Source organism: Trematomus bernacchii, unplaced genomic scaffold (genome assembly GCF_902827165.1).
Source record: "Trematomus bernacchii unplaced genomic scaffold, fTreBer1.1, whole genome shotgun sequence".
Lineage (NCBI taxonomy): Eukaryota > Metazoa > Chordata > Actinopteri > Perciformes > Nototheniidae > Trematomus > Trematomus bernacchii.
Window position 1 is genome coordinate 1,411,359 of NW_022987615.1, and position 25,970 is coordinate 1,437,328.

General features: G+C 39.4%; 3 protein-coding genes across 3 annotated transcripts; all 3 read right to left on the minus strand.

Moving 5' to 3' along the window:
- Positions 1 to 490: 490 nt before the first annotated feature.
- Positions 491 to 4,564, minus strand: LOC117483873 (zona pellucida sperm-binding protein 3-like). The gene is made up of 10 exons (XM_034132201.1): positions 4,462 to 4,564; positions 4,214 to 4,380; positions 4,022 to 4,125; positions 1,738 to 1,826; positions 1,468 to 1,648; positions 1,283 to 1,388; positions 1,099 to 1,184; positions 807 to 898; positions 672 to 738; positions 491 to 604 (listed from the first exon to the last, which is right to left on the minus strand). Exons 1-9 carry the CDS (start codon positions 4,556 to 4,558, stop codon positions 674 to 676), a joined length of 987 nt encoding a protein of 328 aa, XP_033988092.1. The 5' UTR covers positions 4,559 to 4,564; the 3' UTR covers positions 491 to 604; positions 672 to 673.
- An 859-nt stretch (positions 4,565 to 5,423) lies between these two features.
- On the minus strand, positions 5,424 to 7,849 carry LOC117483872. The gene is made up of 10 exons (XM_034132200.1): positions 7,701 to 7,849; positions 7,438 to 7,622; positions 7,259 to 7,362; positions 7,094 to 7,185; positions 6,838 to 7,018; positions 6,659 to 6,764; positions 6,495 to 6,583; positions 5,846 to 5,937; positions 5,652 to 5,756; positions 5,424 to 5,564 (listed from the first exon to the last, which is right to left on the minus strand). The coding sequence occupies exons 1-10, from the start codon at positions 7,765 to 7,767 to the stop codon at positions 5,551 to 5,553; spliced, it is 1,035 nt and encodes a 344-aa protein (XP_033988091.1). The 5' UTR covers positions 7,768 to 7,849; the 3' UTR covers positions 5,424 to 5,550.
- Positions 7,850 to 9,522: 1,673 nt separating this feature from the next.
- Positions 9,523 to 11,553, minus strand: LOC117483875. The gene is made up of 3 exons (XM_034132203.1): positions 11,088 to 11,553; positions 10,650 to 10,982; positions 9,523 to 10,100 (listed from the first exon to the last, which is right to left on the minus strand). Exons 1-3 carry the CDS (start codon positions 11,535 to 11,537, stop codon positions 10,071 to 10,073), a joined length of 813 nt encoding a protein of 270 aa, XP_033988094.1. The 5' UTR covers positions 11,538 to 11,553; the 3' UTR covers positions 9,523 to 10,070.
- Between the last annotated feature and the right edge of the window lie 14,417 nt (positions 11,554 to 25,970).

A 25,970-nucleotide genomic window follows, 5' to 3' on the forward strand; every position in this document is an offset into this window, starting at 1 on the left:
CGCTTTGACGGCAAGGTTTTTTACTTTGTAGCGGCCAAAATCATATAGAAAAACAAATAATCTTAAAGGGGACCTACCATGCAAAATGCACGTCTTTTCTACATGAATATGTGTCCCCGGTGTTCCAGGGAACTCACCAAGTGTCAGAAAACACAACCCTCTCTATTTTCCTCCATACCCAAATCTCTAAAAAAGGGGCTGCAACGGATCTGATCAAAACTGATCCAGATTTGAACACTGTCCTGACGTCAGGACAGTGGCGCTATGGCTATTGGGCCAACTCCACCAATCAGGAGGACAGCCACGGCCATTGCCGTTCGAAAGTGCTGTAGTACATATGCCAGGCCAGTAGGTGGTGCTGTTTTCACAGAATCAGCCCTTGCAAAAACAGAGCTAAAAAAGTGCAAATTGAGCGAAATGAGGCATGGCTAAAATGCATGATAAGTTTGGCATTTAAAAAAAAAAAAAAAAAAAAAAAAAAGTATAAATATGCCTTATAAACATTTTTTTTATTATTGGCCACATACAATCTGAAATGCAAAGAGAACCAAGAATAAAAACCAAATTCAGATTGAAGAAACCAGTCAGCGAAATGGATCCATTCCTGTTGGGAGAACAACGTTTAATATAGCCGTTCAGAATAAATGTATATTGCAACACGAAACCCTTACCTTCAGGAATTCACATCTGTGATGGTAAATGGCCCAATGACTGCTTTTTGTACCATTCCATGTTTCTCTGCAAAAATATATATTTTAGTACAAGTCAACCAAACAAGTGTAATACAGCAGAAGTTGTGTACATACCCGACGCAACACTCCTCTGCCTCCTTGACTTGCATTTCGATTCACAGCAGTCACAAAGATTGCTCTGGGCCAAGTTGTCCAGCAACTCCCAACTGAGTTCATGAAGATTGGATGAAAAGATAATTAAAATGCATCTCAACTCTTCCAAATAAAGATTCCACAAAGTTTGAATAGTTATGAATGGGATCCATCTGTATCTTCAGTAGACTGGGCTTAAGCTGAATAAGTCATCTCATGTAAAACAAATTAACCTACAATTCAAATTCTGATATATTAAAAGTAATATTTTTACCCATGCCCTTTGACAAAGTGGCAGGCTTTCTTAGTGCTGTCAAGACCATTGGGATCCCAAGCCAAAAGTTTGCAGTGGATAAAGACCTGTTGAGTAGAGGGAAAATATAGGAGTCATGGCATAAATTAATCTCAGTTTCCACAATAAAACCTTGAATCTGAAAAAAATGTAAAGGCCAATTTACCTCTTCTCCCATAGCAAACGTAAAGGTCTGAAGTGATAGGCGGATCTCTGATGACTTTTGCCTTGGTTCAAACTTTGATCGTGACGACACACTTTCCAAAAGACATCTGTTGGGTTGAAGAAAATGTATTAGCATTACTACCAAAATACGTTTTTTTAAATCAATGCTCATTGCCATGAGAGTACCCTTTATTGGAGATTATAGGGTACATGGTGCTTTCTGGGTACAGCTCTGGTGTGGTAGCTGCTACACATTCCTCAAGAAGCAGCAGCAAGGGCTGATGGGTCTCCTGCACCACACTAGCCATGATGGGGATGATGGAGCCCAGAGGAAAGCGTGTAGATTCAGCAGGGCCTGAGAAGTCGTCTAGGGGAGTAAACAGGAGAAGAGTCATTAAGTTACAAAAGTCAGGGAGAGCTGCCGTTCGTAGAGAGTTTCTCATGTTGTTTACCCACCATTCATAAGGCCAATGTTAAACTGCAGATCTCCTAGACTGTAGGTTTTAAACACCGGGTCATAGATCGCAGCATACCAGTCTTTGGGCCTGCACAAAATAAAGCAGAATGGTAAAGAAAATGCTGCAAAGTTGTTTACTCACATTTGCTTTAAGCTCATTTAGTGGGAATGCTGTATCAGCATTCCAAATACTTGTTCTACAGACAAATTCTTTATTATTATTCCGCCGGGTTATTTTGCTGCTCCCACATCGCAGGAACTCAAAACGTTCAGCTCGGTCGTGAATCGATTGCATCCCATAATTCATCACATTTTTAACATGGAAGTCAATGGAGAAACGATTCAGACTTGAAAAATCAACATGCCACTTCAACTGCTACTTCATACTTTCACTCAGAAACCTTATTCCAACTTTAAAATGTTACACATTACACAGGAAAACATCTCGTATCTTGAAAAATGAAAAAAAATTAAACAAAATGCATGAGGGCATGAAGTGACAAACTTTCAACATGTCTCCATTAAAGCCCATTGTAAATTCAGGCTCATCTTTCCTCACAGCAGCACCACACCTTTAGTTAATCTGCCAAAAATGGCACATTATTGACCCAAAAGTACACAAAAAGCACACTTCAGATGCTAAGGGTTCTTGAGATGCTTCAAGTGTTGAAATTTCACCGATATCTGTTACGGTTCTTCAAAAAAACGTTCACATGCAAGAGGTTTATCCCTCATTCAGAACAATGGAAAGGCTCTCCTCTCACTGATTACTGCACATCACCATGGAAACCTTTGATCTCTGGGCTCAAGGACAGGTGTTTCATAACGTTGTTAGCTCAAACATAAACACCTGTGTGACGAAACATGATGATGTCATAACTCCAATTAACATGCTCAGAACGCCACCAAACATCACATGATGGTTAACACTGTGGCCCTGAACAGCTCTACATCAAATCTGATGTTGGGTAATGTGGTGTTACTATGGCAACGCATCCCTCACCATAAAACACGATGTCGCTGTAACTCCAATAGACACGGTCCAATCGTCCTCCAATCTTCAGTAGTATATCACCGGTCCATGGCTCAACAGCTCTATGTCAAATCTGAGATCTCACCATATGTCGTTTCCATGGAAACGCATCCCTCGCCATAAAACACGATGTCGTAACCGATATGAAAATGGTCAAAACACCACCAGACTTCAGATGACAGTTAATGGTCCAGCCCTCAACACGTCTTTGTGGCATTAGTGAATTTTCCTCAAAAGCTGTTGCCATGGCAACGCATCCCTTTCAATAAAACACGATATTGCTATAACTCCTATGAAAATTGTCAAAAAGTGCTAAAACTTCACACGTGTGCTAATAGTCCAGCCGTGAAGACATCTACCGGACAGTTTTGAGATTTCTTCAAATGCCGTTGCCATGGCAACACAATGCTCGCCATGAAACATGGTTCTCATAACTTCAGTGAAAATGCTCCAAACGGCCCAAAATATCACAGGTTTGGTAACGATGAAGCCATCCACATATCTAAGCATATTATGGGGTGTCATCAAATACCGTTGCCATGGCGACAGATCATGCTCCATCAAGTTAGTTCAATAGTTTGCAGTTCAAATATTCTGCTGCTTTTCCAAGCTTTTTTACTTTCTTTTCTTTTCTTATCACACATTCAAGCCCCCAGTGTTCATGTATCATTTCAATCTAAATTCTTCACTTTCTTCTTACACATTACATTTCAGCATAGCAATTCAGCATCAGCATAAAGTATTCCCATTAGCAATTTCTTCAGGAATTGCATTCTCTAGTTATGAACCGTTACTCCTATGCTAAAAGACAGTCCAAAATAAGTAGACATGAACTACTTCCTCCAAAATGCAAAAAACTAGAGTGTATGACGTTCAATTAAAACTATGGGAAAAACTCAATTGACAATGAATTGGGAAAAACACAGTGTACCTTAGGGATTGTTCTCAGTAAATGGGTACATTTTTTGTTGAGAATACTTCAATAGATAAAGCTAATTTGGGAATAGAACAGAAACAGGCTGTAGATTCCCTAAATCAGTCTCCCATTCATTGTCTATATAGCAGCTTCAGACTTTATACCTGATGACATCACAAGTTTGAGACGGACTTCCATGGTTGGTGGCTTAGAGAGGAAGAAGCTTATTATCAAATTGAACTTTCCCAGGCCATGAAAATGCCACATTTGAAATGTTAGTTAAGGGTGGTGTCACCCTTTAGCACCTTATGTTGTAGTTGGTATGAACACGAACCTCTCATATGCACAGACAACTGGGTGGGTGAAGGCCAAATTGTAAGAATCCGCAGAAGCAACGTAGGTCAGATCATTGCTGTACACCAGTGCATCCCCGGTGACCTGTTAGAGAGACAAAGATCCCCCTGAGAGAGCTGTAGGAAATATAGCAGACTCACAGCTTGGAGGTTTAACATATATATACACATACCAGTCTCCTAAAGTTACAGTCATTGAGATCCACATAGAAGTAGGCCTCTCCTGCTGAGAAGCTGGTTGGGAAACAGCTACCCAGACGGAGAAGCGACGTGTCGGCCTGGGGTCGGCTTTCTGTCCACATCAGCGTCACAAAATCTGGCCCACAGTCCACTTTCATGTCTGCAACACAAATAAATTAAGTTTAGACTCAACTATTTGAGTCAAGGATAATAACATGACTTTAATTGTGTCCAGTCTTACCTGCATATACCGCCATGGCAGCTGCCAGGCTCAGAAGCAGTGCACCTTGACAAAATGAAACCATCATGACTGAATGCTTGCTACTGACACAGTGCATGTTCTTATACCTTGTTCCTGAGAGGCATTCATCAAGATAACGTCTTTCACCTGGTGCCTGTCAACAGTCCCAGCTGCAGCAGCTAGCACACTGATTACAGCATGGGGAGCATCCAATCACATTAGTCCTTACACCCAATTCATTTTTATTCAGCTTCATCAGCAGCACAAAATCACCATTTGTTAATCAATTTATTATCCTGTATGACTACCTGAAATTCTTATTTAAAACACTTTAAGGATGATAGTGCATGGGTTGTCTTACTGGTGTTTTGATTTAGTTTTTGTTATATATCAACATTAATATATGTATACGTTGGGATTCTTTGTTCAACTTCAAGTCATGAAAGAAATAGTTTTCATTGAGAATTAAAAGGAGTCATTTCTAAACAAATGATCATTTGGGGGAAGGTAGTATTCCTTTATCAGATGTCCTGTCCTATTCAAATGTGTTATTTGTATATCTTTGACCTAATGGAAACTTAAGGTAAGGCAAAAAGGTACATTTTTCCATTCATTAAAGTTGTATACAGTGTGAGAAAATATCCACACTCACACACCTGAATATTAGTGTTGCTATGATGTCCTCTTTTAACTGCATAACCACGTGCCATGCAGGCCATCCCTATTGATTTTATATTCATGGCCAGAAAGTAAACTATGCTACATTCAACTGCAGGCATTAGTGCCCAGAAAATAAATTCAGATCAGAATTGTCTTTTCAAATGAGGCTCAATGTAAAATGGAAAGTGAAAGAAAAATTCAGGGGCTATACTCCAACTCACATGGCCATTAAAGGTCACACATAATTAGTAACATTCTACTGCTAGGACAGATGGACACAGTTGAGGACAGTAGGACCTTCATATGAAGTAAAGATACTCGTTTTATACTCCACAGGAGTTAACAGTTTAATTTATACAGAGATTAGAGACAACTTTAATCTGCATATGGATGTCGTCCACCTGGGCCCTCTGTTCAGTCTCCCCAATCTTAGACTGGACTTCCTGTTGAGAAAATGTTTAGCAACGTTAGTCTTATGGCAAGTTTTGAAAAAACTTCAAGACAAATACCATAAATAAATACTCATTAACCTTGGTCAGCAATGGAAACATCTGATGCATTGTGGGCATTTTGTTGCGATGGATCCATTATGATCAGGGGTCCCAACACAGAAATGTGCCTGAAGCCGTTGGATTCTGAGGTGGAAAAAAAACAACAATAACTTCATAATGAAAAAGACTATACTATATAAAAAAAAGCATGCAAGTTAGCATAAAAGCGATACCCCATTCGTCTCCTCTCTTGGAGCGAGTGTTGCAGGTCCTAGAACAGCAGTCACACATGGAGCTCTGCATGGGGTCATCCAGGAGTTCCCATCTGAGGAAGCAGCAATCGTTAAGGCTCAAATACATCAGCATGGCTTTAAAACATTTTGTATACACAGAAGAAAAAAGCTGTTATAAAAATGGTATGATGTTTCTATAAAAAACTAAAACTGGTCAAATTATAAATATCAGGTTAATGACCAAAAGATATATTTCCATCTACAGTGCAGAAAAAGGTTAACATTTTACAAAGGCTCAGGGCTTTTTTTTAATTTTATAAATCTCATTAGGTTGGCTAATCATTTGAGTGCCCCTCTTTTTAAAACAAATATATTGTTATTCTCAAATATTTTACAATTATCATTCGTCACAATTGTTGTCTATACTTTTAGTTAGCAGGAGATCATTTTTTATAGATATATAAAAGCACAATACTGATCAAAGTACATGCATTGATGTACTTCAAGTTGGATATGTTGTGCTAGAATAAGCTAGCATCCTTGGCTAATGGTGCATACTTGTTGCACATGGCATCAGTTGCATTCATCATATTAAACTGCTGGCAAGAACATTTTCACATACTTCCAACATGTCAAACTCTTCCCTTACCGCTCATTTCCCTTTACATAGTGGCAAGCTTTCTTGCTCTCACTTAGAACTTCAGGATCCCATGCGAGCAGTTTGCAGTGAATGTACACCTGAGGAGCACATGAAACATACATGTTTGCTAGGAACCAAATATTCTTTAGAGCACTTTACATTTACCCCCTCACCTCGTCGCCGAGACCAAACTTGAAGGACTGCAGGTAGAGGATGATTGCAGACGAGTGGTACCGAGGGAGAAACCTGGAGTTTCCCTTCACACTGTCCAGGAGACACCTGAAGAAATTCAGATAAGCGATAAGGACTAAACTCCAGAAAACAATGAAAGAAATCAGAGACTGGATCTCACCCCTTATTTGTAATGATGGGGTACACATTGCTGTTAGCCTGCAGCTCAGGCGTAGTGGCTGCCACACATTCCTCCATGAGCAGCAGCAATGGCTGATGGGACTTCTGCTCCACTGTTGCCCATATTGGCATGAAGGAGCCCAGGGGGATGACATTTGTCTCCGCTACCCCTGTTATTTTTTCTGAAAAGGGGAAAAGTCAAAACGGCTTAGTGTGCATTTTTTGAGTGTTTTGCCTTTGGGAGCATGAGCCCTCACCATTTAGGAGCAGCATGTGGAACTTCAGCCCTCCTCGGCCTTCGGCAACACCTGACCCCGGGTTCAGGAAAGGAGGAGCCCACTCCTTAGGTCTGAAATATATTAACAACATTTATCCCATATATCAGCTTTAAACTTGAATTTAAATAAGAAAGCAACTCCTACCTTGGATAAACACACTCGATGGGATACACATAAGCTGCAGGACTCGACTTTGGTCTGGGCCGGAAAGTCAGCTCATTTTTGTAAAGGAGATTTTTCCCTTTCACCTGAAGAAAAAAGAAGCTCATTATGACATTGAAAAGACTGAGAGGTATTTTGGTGAAACATGGCAGTTACATTACCAGTCTTTTAAAATTGCAGTCAGCTAGTTTGTAGTTAAACTCAGCTTTCCCCTCTCCGCTGGGCAGAACATTAAACCTAGATGGATTGCAGTTTCCGAGGAAGAGACGAGCTGCATATTGCCGCAGCGTCGAGGGGATCGTCCATGTGATGCTTATGGAGTCTTTTTCACACTGTACTTTGATTTCTGCAAAAAAATCATTATTATATATTTCCCTACATTCCCCAACAAAAGCAGATGTTTACATACATGTGCTAAGCATACCTGCATTGGCAACAGTCGTTGCAAAAAGAGTCACGACTATCACACCTAGGTAGAGTTGAGTCCCCATGACTGAATGATCTGGATCACACAGGAAGTGGCACAATTTGTAGACTCCCTGCCAAATTAGCTGAACGAGCAACACCTGTGTGAGAGCAGGGCAGCATCTGTCTACTTATACTGGGATGCCATTTCACATACTTGCAATTTCATTGTAGAGTTTTCATCTGGATAATTTCTAGTGCACTTATTCAAGTACATTTTTATTTATCTGCCCAATTGCTTCTTTTTTTTTGTATTCTACTGAATTTATGTTTCAACAATTACCTGATTATTTTACATACAACACTATTTATAAAACAATACAACAATTCAGATTAAACTACTTAAAGGCAATTTTCTCAAATCAGCCCAACCATAACAAGCTTCCAAGTCAATATACCTACATGTTAGTAAGTCAGAGATGTGCAATTACATTTAACTTTTTGTTTTACATTTTTTTTTTATAAATGATTATGGGAAGTGCCCTTTTTCTCACTTGAGCTCCCGCCCCCCAAAATGTCTGTGCAGGTCTCTGGCCCCCACCGTCGGTAAATGGAAGTACTACATAGAACCCTGTTAATTATGTGCAGTTATTTCACGACTTTATTACGGTTTAGTTGAATACTCGATTCTGATTGGTCAATTCAGAACACGTGACACGTTGTTAATCCAGAACAGACAGGCCGCTGTCAAGGACTGAAATGAATAGAGCAGCGTCCTCTGGTGGCCTCTGTGTAGATCAGTCAGTCCAAAAAGAGACTAAAAGATAATAACCAACATTAAAGTGTAAGAGACATTTATTTAAAAATAGTTAGCTTTAGCCTTTTTTATTGAGTTGGTGCGTATGCCCAAAGTGCATCAAGTAGGGGAAGATGTACAGAGTGTAACCCTCCAACAGATGATGTCTTTGTAAGGAGGCTTTCACATCAGAGACCGAGGCCTGGATCCAAGTACACTTGAAAAGGAGTTCTCAAGTTAGGTTCAAATGTACTAAAGTACTGTTCGCTTTAGGTGAGAAAACGAAGTCCTGCTGTGTCTCAAGTCTTTCTTTTCAATACATAAATCTTAGTATCACTTTTAAGAGCACATGAAGACTGCATTATAAGCCTATTAAAAATGATACTAGGCGAAAAAGGAAACTATAAAAAAGGTGAAAGGAAAAAAAATGTTCATGTTTGTAAGGTGTCATGTGTTACGTTAAGCTAATTCCATTGGATGTTGTCATATAATGACTCCTACTGTCCTGTGCTTTAGTAAAACCTCCAGTATGTGAGTGTTGAAGATATGCATAGCATACAGTGTTCTTCCAGTTATGCACTTTGGCGGTGTTGGTGGTGTTCGAGGGAATTTGGGGATCTTTGCACAGATGTATGAGAAAATAAACGTTTTTATTTTATGTACAGTATGTTATTATACAACTGGGATTGGAACTGGCTCAGATTTAGTATTGATTGTTGGTGTTTTGTCATATTCTGTATTTTCAAAAAGGCTCTTTTTAGTCGGAGCCGTTCACCGTCATTGTGAGTGACACCGTGCTGTGTGCCGTCATGAATCACTCTGGAATATAAAACATTTCAGAATCATCCTAAACTTGTTTTCTTTCGCTTTCACCTCATAAATATCGACTCACCTCAAGTCACGTTTCAGTATTATCAGAAATGATTTATCCTGAAAACATGCATGAAAATATCCTGCTCGATCTATTTAACATGTTTTGATTTATTTTGATTTGATAACATTTTAATTACATGTAAAAAAAGAAAATTCACAAAGGACACAAAACTAAATGTTCAAATAGAAAGTTTACTGAACTCAATCAAAATATATATATTTAATTAAAACCAGATTTATTTTGCATCAGATCATTATCAAGCGAGTTTTTGTATAACATTCTTAATTCCTTAATATTCAGTATCTCTAAGTAAAAGCTACATTAAATAAATGTTGTCATATTGACAAAACATTTCTTTAATTGCAATAATTGTAAGCCATATTTATGCATGAAGGTGTAGTAAACCGGCGCCCCTCCGTTACAAAGCACCGTCTGTACAGACTGAGCTACTGCAGCCTAGATCCACTATACAGTTTATACAGAAATCAAATCGGGGGGGCAATGACCAATAAACCTACATAAAGCTGAACTACGTGATGAAGAGATGTATCACCTAAAGTCCTAAACTTCATATAACACATTTTACAGTTGACATTTTAAACAAGGTACACTTCAGCTCTGCAGTCATCATCAGATCATGATCCATGGAGAGACAGAACTCTTCAGGGTGTGCCTCCTCGATGATCAGCCCGTCTAGATACAGAGAGCAAGGGTATATTCTAGCCTGCATCATCCTGGACTGCATCATCCTGGACAGAGAAAAGAGAGCAGGAGGTGAAAAAAACAAACACACTAGCAGCCTGTCTGGCCAAAGGCCTGGTGCATTGAGCACAGAGCATTTATATTTATTTAAATAAAAGTGATGATGATTTTTAACATAAAAAGGACATTCTAATATCAAAATAGGTTTAAAAATCCAGTCTACCATGAACACTAAGATAAAGCGACTTGCAGTTGCTGATTTAATAGAAACATTTTAAGCACGTGGCCTGTTGCAAGTTATTAAAAACATTTGTTTTCATTCTTCATAATCAGTAAACCTGCAGATTTTAACTTTAGAGGTTTTAATCTGATGTATACCCTAACCCTAACATAAGTTTAGAAAAAACACAACTGTTACCACACGACTAAGATTGTGCATTCTTGTTGCTCGAACACAGAATAAAGTCAAGTAATGCAATTTTTGGAAACTGCTCATAACATTTCACCTGCTTATCTTCCTACAAACAATATTTTGCTGCAGGCCTTGAGGCCGACTGAATGAAAACATCTCTTGTTATTATTTTTGTATTCTTTACCTTTATTAGCGGTTTTAGTCGGTCAGGGTTGACTTCTGGTCCTGCAGTGGTGGGCAGTGGCCGTGGCTTCACTGGCAGGTCTGGCGGGTCTTTGTCAATCAGCTGTCTGGCAAAATCGAAACACTTTTCCCATTCGTTCACACTGATTTTGCTCATTCCTTCAGTCAACCTCTCTTTTGCTGAATTCCTCAGAACCTCTTTCAGCAATTTTCCCTCCTCCATCATAATCAGTTTGTCATACAGAAATTCTTTCCCACAGCATTTCCATCTTACAAGCAATGGCAAGACGAAAGCCCCTAAAACAATTCCAGATATAATCCAGCCACCGATACGCTAAAGAAAGAAAGAAAGAAAGAAAGATGGTTATAACACAACAGCATTACTTCAGATAAACTGTAACTGATGCTGATAAAGTAGATCCAGAGTGGAAGCACTCACCCGGGATGAGTTCTTCAGTTCAGCTTTGAGACCTGTATCGTTGAGAGTGATATCCTTCTCAGCTTTGCAGGCTAACTTTGCCTGTTGTTCAGAGCCGTCATTCTTACAGCAAACATACCAGTCTCCATCGAGGTACAAAAAAGCAACCCACAGCAAGGCGACTAAAAATGCCCTTAAAATGTGTTGGATCAAAAACCAGCAAGGACTGCAGGAGCATTTACAATGTGAGCAATAGTATCTACAGACTCTTTGGAAAGACCTGTCCGCCAACAGCATTAATAAAAAAATTATAAAGGGTGGCAGATACATGTACAGGTTGCAGGTCGGTACTTGTGGTTTGCAGGAGCAGGAAAAATCCCTGTCGAGCAAAATAGTGAAGGTGAAGATAGATATGATCGCAGCGTAGGTGCTCATCTTCCCAGTGGCGATTTTTGTTATAAGGCTCTGCATCTTTGATGTGCAGCTGGCATCAACTGACAACGATCACAGTTCTGCATCTGCACATTTATATATACCCACAAAAAAAGCATTTCCTGTTCGTTTTTAGAAGTAGTGACAGGGATGCTGGCACCGTATTATCTTGTGAACCCCACATGTGTGTCATCATGGCACACCCAGATCTGTGTATCAGCGATAGCATTGCAACCGCCAATAAATGCTGTGCTGGGTTGTTAGGTTGAAAAAGACAAACTGTCTATCAAAGCAGGGGAAATGTGTCTCACCAGATTGGGAGCAACAGCTTTCTGTGACAGAGATGGCCATCAAACATCAAAAACATTACGTTAACCTCTGCGCAGACTTGTTTTTTTGCAGCTCACAGCTCAATTTCTCTTAATGAAGTCTCTATGAACACTAGGCTTCATTTTATAATGTATGCATGTTTTTTCTTCAACAAGTTCTTTGAGAAAAGTCTGTTTCAGATTAACAACATCGTTCACACCTTTTTTCTACTAATACTGCATCCCACTGTCATTAATATGTAAGGCGTTACCATTATCCTCAATAGAGTGGTGCAGGGATGACGTATTTACCCGGAAGTAAGCTCCTCCCGGTCCCCTCAACAAAAAAGAAATGGGATTTCTCCATAGGATTTTGGAAAATAGCTCGAAATAAGATCTGTGAAAAACGAACCTGTTTGATAAATACACGTTTTGTTCAGCCGGATAATCTCCACATGTCTACCCTACTTTTATAATTTTCCAATCATAAATCTAATCACTAGAAGCAAAATGCTAACGTTATGCTATAAAGGAACTACAGCCGAGTACAGCAGCACGACTTCAACGTCACGCCAACTTAAGATCCATATTCAAACATACAGATTCTAAATGGTTCAAGTTGAAGCGTTTGTTTGAACAGTTTGCAGGAGGCAGGTACTTGCTTTCAAGCAGAACAGGGCAAACAAACTTAGAGGAGTGTTTACGTGTTCGGTGTAATGACGTACAACGTCTTCCACAACTTCTGTAGTCCTATTCAGCCACTTGGTAACAACCATCGTTTTTCAGACACGTCAACTCTTCCGAAAAATAAAAATTATTATGAATACAAATAAAATAAAAGAAGCCTCCTGTGAGTTACTACAAGCTATAAAGTAGATTTTAAAAACGTTTTATAGAATAAAAGCTCACTGCGGGACGTTGTAGAAATGCGTGTGTGCACCACGACAAAGGAGCCTCATTCACTTTACATTGGGGTTGTGGTAATGTACAATGTAGCAAAGTTCGTGACTCCACCACGCACTGCAGTGTTAAGGAGTCGTGGTGGAGTCACGCATTCTGGTGAGACCAAGTTGGCCTTTAAGCACAGTGCACTGTAAAAAAAGGACATAATATGCTCATTTTCAGGTAGAAACTCCCTTTGGAGGGAACACTTAGCAGACCATTTACATGCACAAAAACCTATATAAAAGACTACAGGGAAGGGAAAACTGCAAAAGCATAATAGGGCCCATTTAATTGAATGTAATGAACTTGTCTTTAGCTGTTTAATCACTTGTATACAGTAGTTTCGGCTCACAGTGTATGTTACATTTATTTTACGATATTCTGTAAATCCATTGTTCGAAAAACAAAACAATCAAAGTCCGAAACAGGTTTATTGCCAAGTAGGTTTACACATACAATTTGCATTGGTGTTAATGGGGCATGCATAAACACAGTAACAAAACCAATACAACTAAATTATCTCAAATATACAATTACATTGCATCCTGACTTATGTTAAAGTAATAATGAAAAAGTAATAAATCATTCAGCATGATTTGTTTTTGTAACAGAGTATTTTTACATTTAGTATTGCTACTTTTATTTTAATTCTGAGTACTCCTCCCTCCTTTTTCTGTCAGAGCTTGTGGACCCTCAAAACTTGTTGATAAACAACCTGCAATTGGAGAGAAAAACAAACAAACAGAAACTTTTAAAATATGTCCTGTGGAACCTGTTTTCAAATACTTACAAAATACAGACATACTGATAGATAAAAGTGGATATATTCACCTCTTCCTCCTTGATCCTGAAAAAGTGTTCATAAAATAGTGAAAGCTCCATTCTAAGAAATACATAATTAAAACAATTGAAATTACATCAAATGAGCACGTGTATGTCATTTACTCCATTATGTTCTGGTACTAAGTGTATTTCTGTATTAAAGTGAATGATAAGGATAACTTATCTTATGTATATATATCATATTATATTTTGAATTAATGTATTATATGAATTAAAGGAATCTGTATTCCTTGTAAGAAACACGAAGAAAAAAAAACATGTTCTTGCTTAATATTCAAATTCTTAGCAGTTTGTTTATAACTGTTTATTTGTCTATTTGTGTGTATTTGTGTATAGATGTTATAACGATACAGAGCTTTGGCAAATTTAACAGCTTGGGCTCTTTATGTAGGAAACTACAAAGCAGAGTCCTCCTTCTGAAATCTTAACATTTTTTATTTTCTTTACCTGGCCCTCTGTTTTTTCTTCCACTTGCTTTTGTGGATCAATCAGCGTTCCAGCAACATCGAAACACTCTTCCCATTTTTCATCACGGATTTTACTCTTGATTGCTTTGGTCAACTTCTCTTTTGCTGAATTCCTCAAAACCTGTTCCAGCACTTTGCCCTCCTCTATTATAATCAGTTTTTCATACAGAAATGTTTTGTTGAAACAACATGAGTTTTCATTCTCACATTTGCATTCTTTAAACAATGGCAAGACGAAAGCCACGAAAACAATTCCAAATAGAATACAGCCACCGATAACCTGAAGAAAGAAAGAAAGAAAGAAAGAAAGATAGTTATAATACAACAGCATTACTTCAGATAGAACTGATGCTGATAAAGTAGATCCAGAGTGGAAGCACTCACCCAGGATGAGTTCTTCAGTTCAGCTTTGAGAACTTTCTCGTGGTCGTTGATTTTCCTCTTATCTTTGCAGGCTAACTTTGCCTGTTGTTCAGAGCCGTCATTCTGACAGCAAACATACCAGTCTCCATCAAGTAACAAAAAAGCAACCCACAGCAAGCCGATTAAAAATGCCCTTAAAAAGTGATGGATATAAAAAGAGAAATGACCCCAGCGCAGTTTACAATGTGAGCAATGGAATCTATAGACTCTTTGGAAAGACCTGTTCGTCAACAGTATGATAAAAGTATTATAAAAGGTGGCAGAAGCATGTAGAGGAAGCAGATCGGTACTTGTGGTTCGCAGGTGCAGGAAAAATCCCTGTCGAGCAAAATATTGTAGGTAAACATAAATATGACCGCAGCGTAGTAGCTCAGCTTCCCAGTGGCGATTTTTTTCATGAGGCTCTCCATTTCTGATGTGCAGCTGGCATGAGCTGGCAATGATCAAAGTTCTGCATCTGCACATTTATATATACCCAAAAAATAACATGTCCTGTTTTTTTACCAAGCAGCGACGCTGGTATCGTGACAGGACGGGACTCTGGCATGGCAAACACCATTTTTCACAGCGATAGCATGACAACCACCATTTCCTCAAATGTCTGTCTCCTTGTGTCTTGTTTTACATAGTTGTTTTTATCAGTCTTTGATTCAACACTATCAGATATATGATCATAGATTCTTCTTTCAAAGGGGGGCCACAGGGGGGTTCAAGTCAAGACCAATGTATTTTTCACTGAAATTTGTTCCAGTTCTGTCCTGGGGATATTTCAGTTTGTAGTGCTGGTTCACACTAAGAACAGAATTTGTTCTCGACCGACCAGAACCTGAAAGAAGCCACATTATAACGTCCGTGTTAACGCCAGCGCACACAATGATAACAAATGGGCACATGTTAGCAAATGTGTTTTAAGTATAGGGAATATTAGAGAATAAATTACAAGTGTGACTGGTTTATGTCGTGCCATGTTTATATTCATGTTAGTGGTGCCATTCTAGAACTTTCCAATCTCGGCACTACTAATGCTGCAAAAACGTTATAGTCTCGCCATGATCTACGCAGTGAAATTGTGTAAATGATTGATATCATTGATATTTGGACTAATAATTTTACTTAATTAAATGATCTTAATACATTCTCAAGTAGTGGTACAATTTTTTATTTGTTCAGACCTTGTTGATGCAGAATAACTACGTGTCTTGTTGCCGTGCTCAGTCGTGCCATGGTGTGTGAGTGACTTGGGAAATGAAACTGTCTTCCAAAACCTCACTTTCGTAGCAGTTTGTCTGTTCCTCACCCAGTTTAACCCTCCTACAAAGCTGTTTCTGTTTCAGTTAATGACTGTTTTTCAACGTGTGAAATTGATGATCATTAGCACTTGCTTGGTATAATTGTTTGAACATACACCTGACTATAATCCTACAAAGTCCCTGATGTCGTGCAAGCATTTTACTATGGAGCTTTATCAGGGTCCAAAGTTTTGATCATTCAAAAAAATACGATTTATCTGAAATTTCAAGTTTTTATCCTGAACTTTGAAAAATTCAATGATGTATTCAAACTAAAAATAAGTATTTGAAAAATACAAATTCAGGTTGAATATTATTTTGATTCACTTCAGCAATCTTTTGGAATTAAATATTTTAATTAAATATATATTTTTTCACTTTCAGATCCTTTTTTCTCTTTCAGATCCTTTTTTCTCGCCTTCAGTCGTCCCTCGCCTCCACGCCCTTTCCCCCAGAGATCAGATTGCTAAACCAGTTCTGCCAGGCAAGACAAGGCACGTTTATTTATATAGTACCTTTCAACACAAAGCAATTCAAAGTCCTTTACAAAAATGAAACACATTAAAGTTCACCTATCATGCAAAATCCACTTTTTCCTGTCTTTTCTATAAACATGTGTCCCCTCTTCTTCATGTCTCTTCTACATCAACATGTGTCCCCTCTTCTTCATGTCTCTTCTACATCAACATGTGTCCCCTCTTCTTCATGTCTCTTCTACATCAACATGTGTCCCCTCTTCTTCATGTCTCTTCTACATCAACATGTGTCGCCTCTTCTTCATGTCTCTTCTACATCAACATGTGTCCCCTCTTCTTCATGTCTCTTCTACATCAACATGTGTCCCCTCTTCTTCATGTCTCTTCTACATCAACATGTGTCCCCTCTTCTTCATGTCTCTTCTACATCAACATGTGTCCCCTCTTCTTCATGTCTCTTCTACATCAACATGTGTCCCCTCTTCTTCATGTCTCTTCTACATCAACATGTGTCCCCTCTTCTTCATGTCTCTTCTCCATCAACATGTGTCCCCTCTTCTTCATGTCTCTTCTACATCACCATGTGTCCCCTCTTCTTCATGTCTCTTCTACATCAACATGTGTCCCCTCTTCTTCATGTCTCTTCTACATCAACATGTGTCCCCTCTTCTTCATGTCTCTTCTCCATCAACATGTGTCCCCTCTGTGTAAAGAGACTCTGAAAGTGTCAGGAAAAAAGATTCTCTCACTTTTTGTCCTGATCCATTTATATAAAAACCTGTCTGAAAATGAGCTGATCAGATTTTGACCACTTTATGATGTCATAACCAGGGGTGCACATAACTTTTTTTTTGGTTGTTAGTGAATTGTCATACAAAGAACAGTGTTTCCCATACATCGAGATACAAACCCCACAGATCCTCAACTCCAGTGTGTCTCACTCATTAAGGCGAGACACTGCAGGCAAAAACATAGTTTTTTATGCACTGGTCAATTTTCATATGTTGTGCTATTTTGATTCCATAACATGTTTTCTTTCAGGCTTTTGGAAGGAAAACGTACAAAATACACATTTAGGTGTTTATTTTACTATAGTTTGTCTATCTGCGTCTGTAGGTTTCTCCTAAATTCACCAAAAGTTAGCATTCTAACGTAACATAAAGTACCGCGACCGCTGTTTGGACCATGTAATCAGAGGTATCGTTCGAAAGCTCCGTTTCTCCTGCACAATCTCATCGGATCCAAATATGGTCATTTCCTTTGTATCAGCAACCAATCGTGACAGTACAAAGGGGTCTTAAACCAAGAAACAAAATCCCATTGGCTGATGTCAATTTCTGACAACGTGATTCGTTCAGATGCGTCACGTGGGGTGCTAAAACACTTCCTGGTTTTGCTTTCCCTGGAAATTTAAATCTCAAAATGGCAAAAGAACAGCGATAAAAACGTTCACAGGGAAGACGACAACAATTGTCACTTGCACCAAGCAATGTTATACAAAAAACAAATGACCCTGAACATGTATTAAAATATGCGCATATTTAATGGTATAATGGCTCATTTGCATGGGGGGGGGGAGTGGTGCCCCTACAAATAGAATCAAATTATGTGGGAAACACTAGATAATAATAATAATTAAAACTGCGGTCACAGACGTGCACGCAGTTGTGGGCGGGCCATCGCATCCGAGCGCCTGTAGGGGAGTGTCGCCGGTCGTCCCGGCGTCCAGCGGACGCGCGCGAGTCCGCCGAAATGAGCCGTTTGTCAAATGTTTGCGTCCCGGAGTCCCAGGTCCTCCGGCAGTGACCCGGAAACGCATGTGGGCGCGCCGCCTGGAAGGAAATGGAATTTCTGTAAAGGCTCGTCGAGGATCGATTATGGCGGAGGCTGTCTGGAGGAGCAGTAACCGTGGCGTGTGGTGCAGTGGGTTGTGCAGACTTTCTGCCCTTTACCGTTTGTTTACTTAAGAAACGCATCTCCTCTGGATATTAGGCCATGTATATTTTTAATACAACTGCTTTAATTGTGAGCCGACATTTACAGCGACAACAGCTGCTGAGGCCAGTGCAGAAAGCAGAAGAGTGTGTATAGTATATATCACTCAGTAATATAAGTAACAGGCCAACATTACACACTGTATTTGTATGCTTTAGTAGATATCTACAAATAAACAGTTGATATTTTGCATGAAACCAAATAGTGTAAATGGTGAAAAATGGTATCTTCTCTGTTAGCTTAAGACCGCCCCGATTGAGTTAGCAACTTTTTTATTCCCAATTTAGCATGGCTGTGGATATGGGCTCAACTGGTCCTGGAGTGGAATTTTTACGATCATTTCCCCAAGAGCAGTGTGCATAAATGTGCAGAAAATGCATGAAAAACGGCCACTTCTGAAAATGGCCGACTTTCTGGGGGGCGGGGCTAATGGAAGCCATTTGGAAATATGTCCGCAATTCCATGAGGAACGTCTGTGCCAACATTCGGGTAGTTGGGAGAAACTATATGTGAATACCGCACAATAGGGGGCGCTACTGAGCTGATTTCACAAAACGCACGATTTTATTATACAGTCTGGAAAAAGTCATGGGCGGTGACGTGTGTCCCAAGTTTCACGTCCGAAGCTCATTTTAGCGAATTTGTGCCATTGAAATCGTCGAACATGGCACATTCTCCGTTAGCTAACGAGCACCCCGTTTGAGCAGTCGACTATTCATTCGCAATTTAGCATCACATTAGATATGGGCTGAACTTGTGCTGGATTTGAATTTTTCCGATCATTTCCCTAGGAGGAGTTCGCAAAAACGCGCTTAAAACGCACATTTTCCAAAATGGCCGACTTTATGGGCTAATGGAAGCCATTTTGAAATATGTCGGCAATTCCATGAGGCATGTCTGTGCCAAGACTCGGGTCGCTGGGAGAAACTATATGTGACTACCGCACAATAGGGGGCCCTACTGAGCTGATTTCACAAAACGAACGATTTTATTGTACAGTCTGGAAAAGGTCCTGGGCTGTGACGTGTGTCCCAAGTTTCACGTCTGAAGCTCATTGTAGCGAATTTGTGCTATTTAAATCGTCGAACATGCCACATTCTCCGTTAGCTTACGAGCACCCCGTGTGAGCGGTCGACAATGCATTTAGCAATTTAGCATCACATTGGATATGGGCTGAACTTGTGCTGGATTGGAATTTTTCCGATAATTTCCCTAGGAGTAGTTTGCAAAAACGCGCCTAAAACGCACATTTTCCAAAATGGCCGACGTTATGGGGGGAGGGGCTAATGGAAGCCATTTTGAAATATGTCGGCAATTCCATGAGGCATGTCTGTGCCAAGACTCGGGTCGCTCAGAGAAACTATATGTGACTACCACACAATAGGGGGCGCTACTGAGCCGTATTTGCAAAAACGCACAATGTTTTTGTACAGTCTGGAGGAGGCCGTGGTCTGTGACGTGTGTTCCAAGTTTAAAGGCCGTAACTGTATTTTCCCGCTACTTATGGCTCGGTACGTTTTTTAACCCTTCGATTTCGACAAAAAACTGAATAGGTCACGCCCACTTCCGTCATTGGTTGCGCCCCTTTAAATCTCAGTTCATACTCATCCTGCCAGTATGTGCATGACAAAATATATTTATTTCGTCCATCGGATCTTGAGGTATACATTTGTTGTGCTTTTGGCGCCCCATATTGTCCAAAATGAACATGCTTTGTTGTGCCTATTCCCCAAGACAGACTGAACCTATCCACCGAAATCTGTGATATTTGGTTACATTGCGGATTAGTTAGGAGCATTTATGTCTAAGCCACACCTTTTTGCTAATACGTTGCGATTGATGTCGGGCACATTTTTCCACACGTCGTGCTCATGTTCTACGGTAGTGTGTCTGACCCTCCACTGATACTGTACACTAAGTTTGGTGTTGAAAAGCAAAAAATTGAAATTGTAGTTAATATTTCACTGTTTTTCACATTATGCTAATTTAAAAAAAATCAAAGTAGGCGGAGCTTAGGGATATGAGAGGATAATATGTAGGGCTGCTCCACCCGGATAAGTGTGCAAAATTTCAGGTCCATCCGATTTACGCTGCGACTATGTACATTTTTCGAAAACTGAATTTTGACAGGTGGCGCTAGTGAGCATGTCGGAAATTTTGCAACCATCGAATCCAGAATGTAAAATGTTTCACCCGTCCTGGCGGCGTTGCCAAATGTCGATACGTGAATAGTGTGGTAACCCCCTCAAAAACAGGTCGAAAGCAAACTACACGTAGGAAAATGATCGGAAAAATTCCAATCCAGCACAACTTCACTAACTAAATTGCGAAACGCATTGTCGACTGCTCACACGGGGTGCTCGTAAGCTAACGGAGAATGTGGCATGTTCGACGATTTAAATAGCACAAATTCGCTAAAATGACCTTCGGACGTGAAACTTGGGACAGACGTCACAGCCCAGGACCTTTTCCAGACTGTACAATAAAATCGTGCGTTTTGTGAAATCAGCTCAGTAGCGCCCCCTATTATGCGGTAGTCACATATAGTTTCTCCCAGCAACCTGAGTCTTGGCACAGACATGCCTCATGGAATTGCCGACATATTTCAAAATGGCTTCCATTAGCCCCTCCCCCCAAAAAGTCGGCCATTTTGGAAAATGTGCGTTTTAAGCGCGTTTTTGCGAACTCCTCCTAGGGAAATGATCGGGAAAATTCCAGTCCAGGACACGTTCAGCCCATATCCACAGCCATGCTAAATTGGGAATAAAAAAGTTGCTAGATCAATCGGGGCGGTCGTAAGCTAACAGAGAATGTACCATTTTTTACGAGGGTTAGGGTTAGGATTAGGGGTTACTCCAAACTACTCGCATATAATTTTCTCGATATTCACCACACGCTGTATACACATTGCTCTTATGATTGCACACATATTTCAAATTGATTTTCATCAAATCAGAAAATGGCAATTTGGAAAGATGGCCGTTTTTCATGCATTTTCTGCACATTTTTGCACACTGCTCTTGGGGAAATGATGGTAAAAATTCCAGTCAAGGACAAATTATGCCCATATCCACAGCCATGCTGAATTGGGAATGAAGAAGTTGCTAGCTCAATCGGGGCGGTCGAGAGCTAACAGAAAAGATACAATTTTTCACGATTTACACTATTTGGTTTCATGCAAAATATCAACTGTTTATTTGTAGATATCTACTAAAGCAGTGGTTCTCAACTGGTCAGGCCTCGGGACCCACATTTTACTTGGTCAATACATCGCGACCCAACATTTTGAAGCACTCAAATCTATTCAACAAAAAATCGTGCTGTAATATATATATACGCTTTTGAGCATACAATATTAATAAAATAAATTGAAGTACAGTGCATATATCCCTTATATCCCTTCACAGAACTAAAGTATGCTTTTAAAAAAGGTTTAATGAGATGATGGAATCAAAGCTGAACTATATAAAAAGGCACACATGCTGAAACCCAACACCAGCAGGGGGGTCTGGGGGGATTCTCCCCCAGAAGATTTTTAGAAATACTAACAAACTACGCATTCTGGTACACTCTGAGAAGAAAATCGGGCCTTCAAAATAAAAGTTTGACTTTTTCCCCCCAAAAAAAAAAAAAAAAAAAAATCAAAATTTTTTTTTCCAACTTTTTTTTCTTCATTCACACATCCGCGACCCACTCGAAACGGGTCCGCGACCCACTTTTGGGTCGCGACCCACCAGTTGAGAACCACTGTACTAAAGCATACAAATACAGTGTGTAATGTCGGCCTGTTACTTATATTACTGAGTGATATATATTATACACACTCTTCTGCTTTCTGCACTGGCCTCAGCAGCTGTTGTCGCTGTAAATGTCGGCTCACAATTAAAGCAGTTGTATTAAAAATATACATGGCCTAATATCCAGAGGAGATGCGTTTCTTGAGTAAACAAACGGTAAAGGGCAGAAAGTCTGCACAACCCACTGCACCACACGCCACGGTTACTGCTCCTCCAGACAGCCTCCGCCATAATCGATCCTCGACGAGCCTTTACAGAAATTCCATTTCCTTCCAGGCGGCGCGCCCACATGCGTTTCCGGGTCACTGCCGGAGGACCTGGGACTCCGGGCCGCAAACATTTGACAAACGGCTCATTTCGGCGGACTCGCGTGCGTCCGCTGGACGCCGGGACGACCGGCGACACTCCCCTACGGGCGCTCGGATGCGAAGGCCCGCCCACAACTGCGTGCACGTCTGTGACCGCAGTTTTAATTTTAGTTACTTTACAGATTTGGATTAATGATGTGAAACATAAACAACCCTTAACCTCTTAACCTGTTACGCACGCCCCCCCCCGGTACCGGGCGGATAAACGCGTCATTTGCAGGAAACAACTTCTAAGGAATCTTAATATTTAATAAACTATGAATGTTTTATATCCATGTAACGGGAAGAAACTCAGCTAACTGATCTTTTTAATTTCTTTTCTCCAAAAAAACCCCACAATGCTAACACTCAGCCTCTGAATTAGCCACGAGCGAAAAAATGTAACCTAAAACGGCACCTAAACTCACAATAACTCCCTTATTACTTATCCTAGATGCACAGCCAACCACTCGTTTTGCATCAGCTGGAGACACAGAATCGTTTGGTGCCCACCTCAACACTCAGTGATAAACATTTGCGGCGCTATAAACGAAAGCGTACATCTTAACATGTGGAGCTAGGTAGCTAGAAACGCTAACATGGCTTACCTTGGTCAAAACTGGTCTTCAATGGCATTAAAACGATAAAAAAACGATGCTGCAGTTAATCCATAGGTTGATCCAATGTGTCTGTGTCCTCTTTGAAATGATTTCTGATAATCCATAAGCAATAAAACTGCTTTTTCGTTTCCAAATGCCAGAGCTAGAGATAGGTCCACTCTGCTGCAAATTTACATGCGCGCAGCCCCCACCTTTTCTCTTCACAACGTGTGTGTGTGTGGGGGCCTCCCCCTTCGATTCTATTGGCTCTAACGGTCAGAAAGAGGTGTCAACCATCAAAATCGACCAAGGGGGGCCAGAGATATGGAAAAAAAACAATTTTTACCCAAATCACCTCAGAGGTGGGGTGGTTTTGGCTAAACCTCTCTAAAAAGGTCAAATGTCACTTGTTTTGCATCAATCTTGATACAGGGTACTTATTATATGTTGTACTTTGGATTCGTAAAGCTTTTAGTCTACTAACCCATCATCCAAGGGTAGTTTTCACTATCTGTAAAAAAGAATTTTTGGACGGACACTATAATTTACAGTTTTTTACTATGTAAAATAAGAATTTTCTTTAAAATAAAAAACATCTATATTGATTCTGACACTTCTACATCCAACTTACAGATGTAACCTTGCTTTGATAAAAGAAATTATTCATAAAACCCTTTTAGAAGTTAAGTTGTAGTCATTTGTTTTGGGCATGTCATTTTCGAGCCTGAAACATGAAAAACAGGCTTGGTGCTTAACAGGTTAAGCCCTGAGCCTGTTTTTCAGGTATAATAAATATGTATAATATCGGTTAAAATAAGTGCTTCAACATAGTTAACATTGCAGGAAAGTTGATTGTCAAGTCCCAAAACAAACCATGCAATATATTAAACGTTAAGTACTTTGTCAGGCTTAATATAGATACCCCCAAAGCTTTTTGCTTACATGTATTTAAAAGAAGACCTTAACCTAAAGTATTATTTAATGTTTAAATAAAGCCTAATTAGTTTGTCTGTTTTGCACATCCTCCTATTAATATCTTTGTACATCCGATCCGGCACTACACTGTTTTATTCTAGATACCCTTTACAGTATCTTCTTGATATTTTCTATTCTATATTTCTATCATTGACCTTCTACTTTCCTCCTATTTTGTATATACTCTTAATATTTAAATGTTTTCATAAAATATAACACATTCAAAAGTGCTTTAAAAAAATGAAAGACATTAAGAAAAAGGCATTTTAAAACAGTCATTAAAAAGCAACACAATCTACCTGCATTGCAATTACTCTAAACGTGTAATAACGTGCTATATCCAGTAGGTGGTTTGGGTTAAAAAGCTGTCCAGTTTACAGTGTTAACAAAATAAAATATACTGCTGTTTCCGGTTTAGTTTATGACGGATATATTTTGTTATTGTTTTGATATTTGTAACACAAAAGCGATGGAAAAACCCACAGCAACACAGAAAAGATAGTCTTAACATGACCCAGCGGTCTAGTAGTTAATAAAAAACAATAATATCAAAACAAAAATATTACTACTAACTTTATTGTGAAATTAAAACAGAACGGTAAAACAATAGTTTCCGGTCTATTCTGAAGCCCGATCTCTGTAGATAAATAAAGAACTACGACAGATGTGTAATATTTAATGCAGCCGAACCATTTATTACAATGCATTCATGTGATGATTTACAAAGAGTAAAGCAAGCACTGCTGAATAAAGTATGATTTGATCTTTTACGAAACGTTTTTTTTCATATGGAATGCAGTTGGAGGTCAACCAATCACAGAGCTTGAGAACTAATCACGGGGTTTGTCAAACAAAGCACATGGTGTAGTCCTAAACGATAGCTGAGGATTCTGGGTAGTGTAGTGTCTTCTGCCATCCTAAACTCCGAAAAAATATTTGTTTCTCCGAATCGAAGGGGAAAAATACAAAAGCATTGCACACAATTTAAACCAATCAATGTTGTGTAATTAACAAGGATAATCTGGTGTTTTTGAGTTGATGAGTAGTGCAGATATCACTGTAAAATCAATCGACAGTAAGGAGAATAATTACTTCCGGGTGTAAAATCCTCCGTTATCCAATGGGAATGAACGCTCACATTGCCTTTAAACAGCCGCTGACAAGGACCGATGCGGTGCTTCCATGAGCGTCAAATACCGCCGCCAATGGGAATACATTGCAATCAGTTGAAAGCTCTTTGCGTCCGTTTATGAAGCTGAAGGAGCCTCGGCGTGTCCCAACTGCACGCTACGGGACCCTGACCAAGCGTCGCTCCTGGACGTTTAGGGAGTGAGAGTGTGTTGCATCCTCATGTCCTTTGACCCTTTTTTTTTTTTTTTTTTTATGTCAATTTATTGAACATGTCAGAAACAAAACATACATCAATACTAATAATAATATATATTGCTTCTTCCTTTTCTTCCTTCTCACTCATAATAATAATAATTATACCAAAGTACAATAAAATAAATAATAATGATAATGCAAAAAAAAAAAAAAAAAAGAAATAAAAAGAAACAACAACAATAAATCTTAAATTAGTCTCTGTCGTGTTCAACAGGGGCAAGAAGAAGCTTAAAAAAACTTTTCTGGTCCTACCCCTTCTAGCGTACATTTTCCTTGCAGTATAAATGAAGTAATTTGGTCATCGTCATCAGCGACATGTTTGTCTTGATACTTTTTTACAAAAACAATCAGGAAGTAATTACTTTTACAATTACAGGAAATAACAAAAATAATTTTTACAGGTACTGTTCATAACCACTAATGGTTTGGCTCTTGAATAATACTTTCATTTTATATAAAGTTGTACAATTTTTCAGTGCATCACTACATTTATTCCACAGACTAACACCTTTTGATGAGATGCAATGAAGTTTGGCATTTGTACGTACGGGTGGTTTTTTGAAAATGCAGTTTCCTCTCAACATGTGCATGCCTTCTCTCCGTGTAAAAAGTCCCTGGACAC

What these genes read in the sequence shown, in the direction of transcription:
- LOC117483872 (XM_034132200.1), bottom strand. Translation starts at nt 7,767, where the DNA reads ATGGGGACTCAACTCTACCTAGGTGTGATAGTCGTGACTCTTTTTGCA. An exon ending in ATCGAGTGTGTTTATCCAAG is followed by an intron (nt 7,186 to 7,258) that starts GTAGGAGTTGCT and finishes AATATATTTCAG; the next exon opens with ACCTAAGGAGTGGGCTCCTC. An exon ending in TATGTAAAGGGAAATGAGCG is followed by an intron (nt 5,938 to 6,494) that starts GTAAGGGAAGAG and finishes CTGCTTCCTCAG; the next exon opens with ATGGGAACTCCTGGATGACC.
- LOC117483875 (XM_034132203.1), bottom strand. Translation starts at nt 11,537, where the DNA reads ATGCAGAGCCTTATAACAAAAATCGCCACTGGGAAGATGAGCACCTAC. An exon ending in AACTGAAGAACTCATCCCGG is followed by an intron (nt 10,983 to 11,087) that starts GTGAGTGCTTCC and finishes TTCTTTCTTTAG; the next exon opens with CGTATCGGTGGCTGGATTAT. An exon ending in GACTAAAACCGCTAATAAAG is followed by an intron (nt 10,101 to 10,649) that starts GTAAAGAATACA and finishes TTCTCTGTCCAG; the next exon opens with GATGATGCAGTCCAGGATGA.
- LOC117483873 (XM_034132201.1), bottom strand. Translation starts at nt 4,558, where the DNA reads ATGCACTGTGTCAGTAGCAAGCATTCAGTCATGATGGTTTCATTTTGT. An exon ending in TGCCATGGCGGTATATGCAG is followed by an intron (nt 4,381 to 4,461) that starts GTAAGACTGGAC and finishes TTTGTGTTGCAG; the next exon opens with ACATGAAAGTGGACTGTGGG. An exon ending in CACTTTGTCAAAGGGCATGG is followed by an intron (nt 899 to 1,098) that starts GTAAAAATATTA and finishes TCATGAACTCAG; the next exon opens with TTGGGAGTTGCTGGACAACT.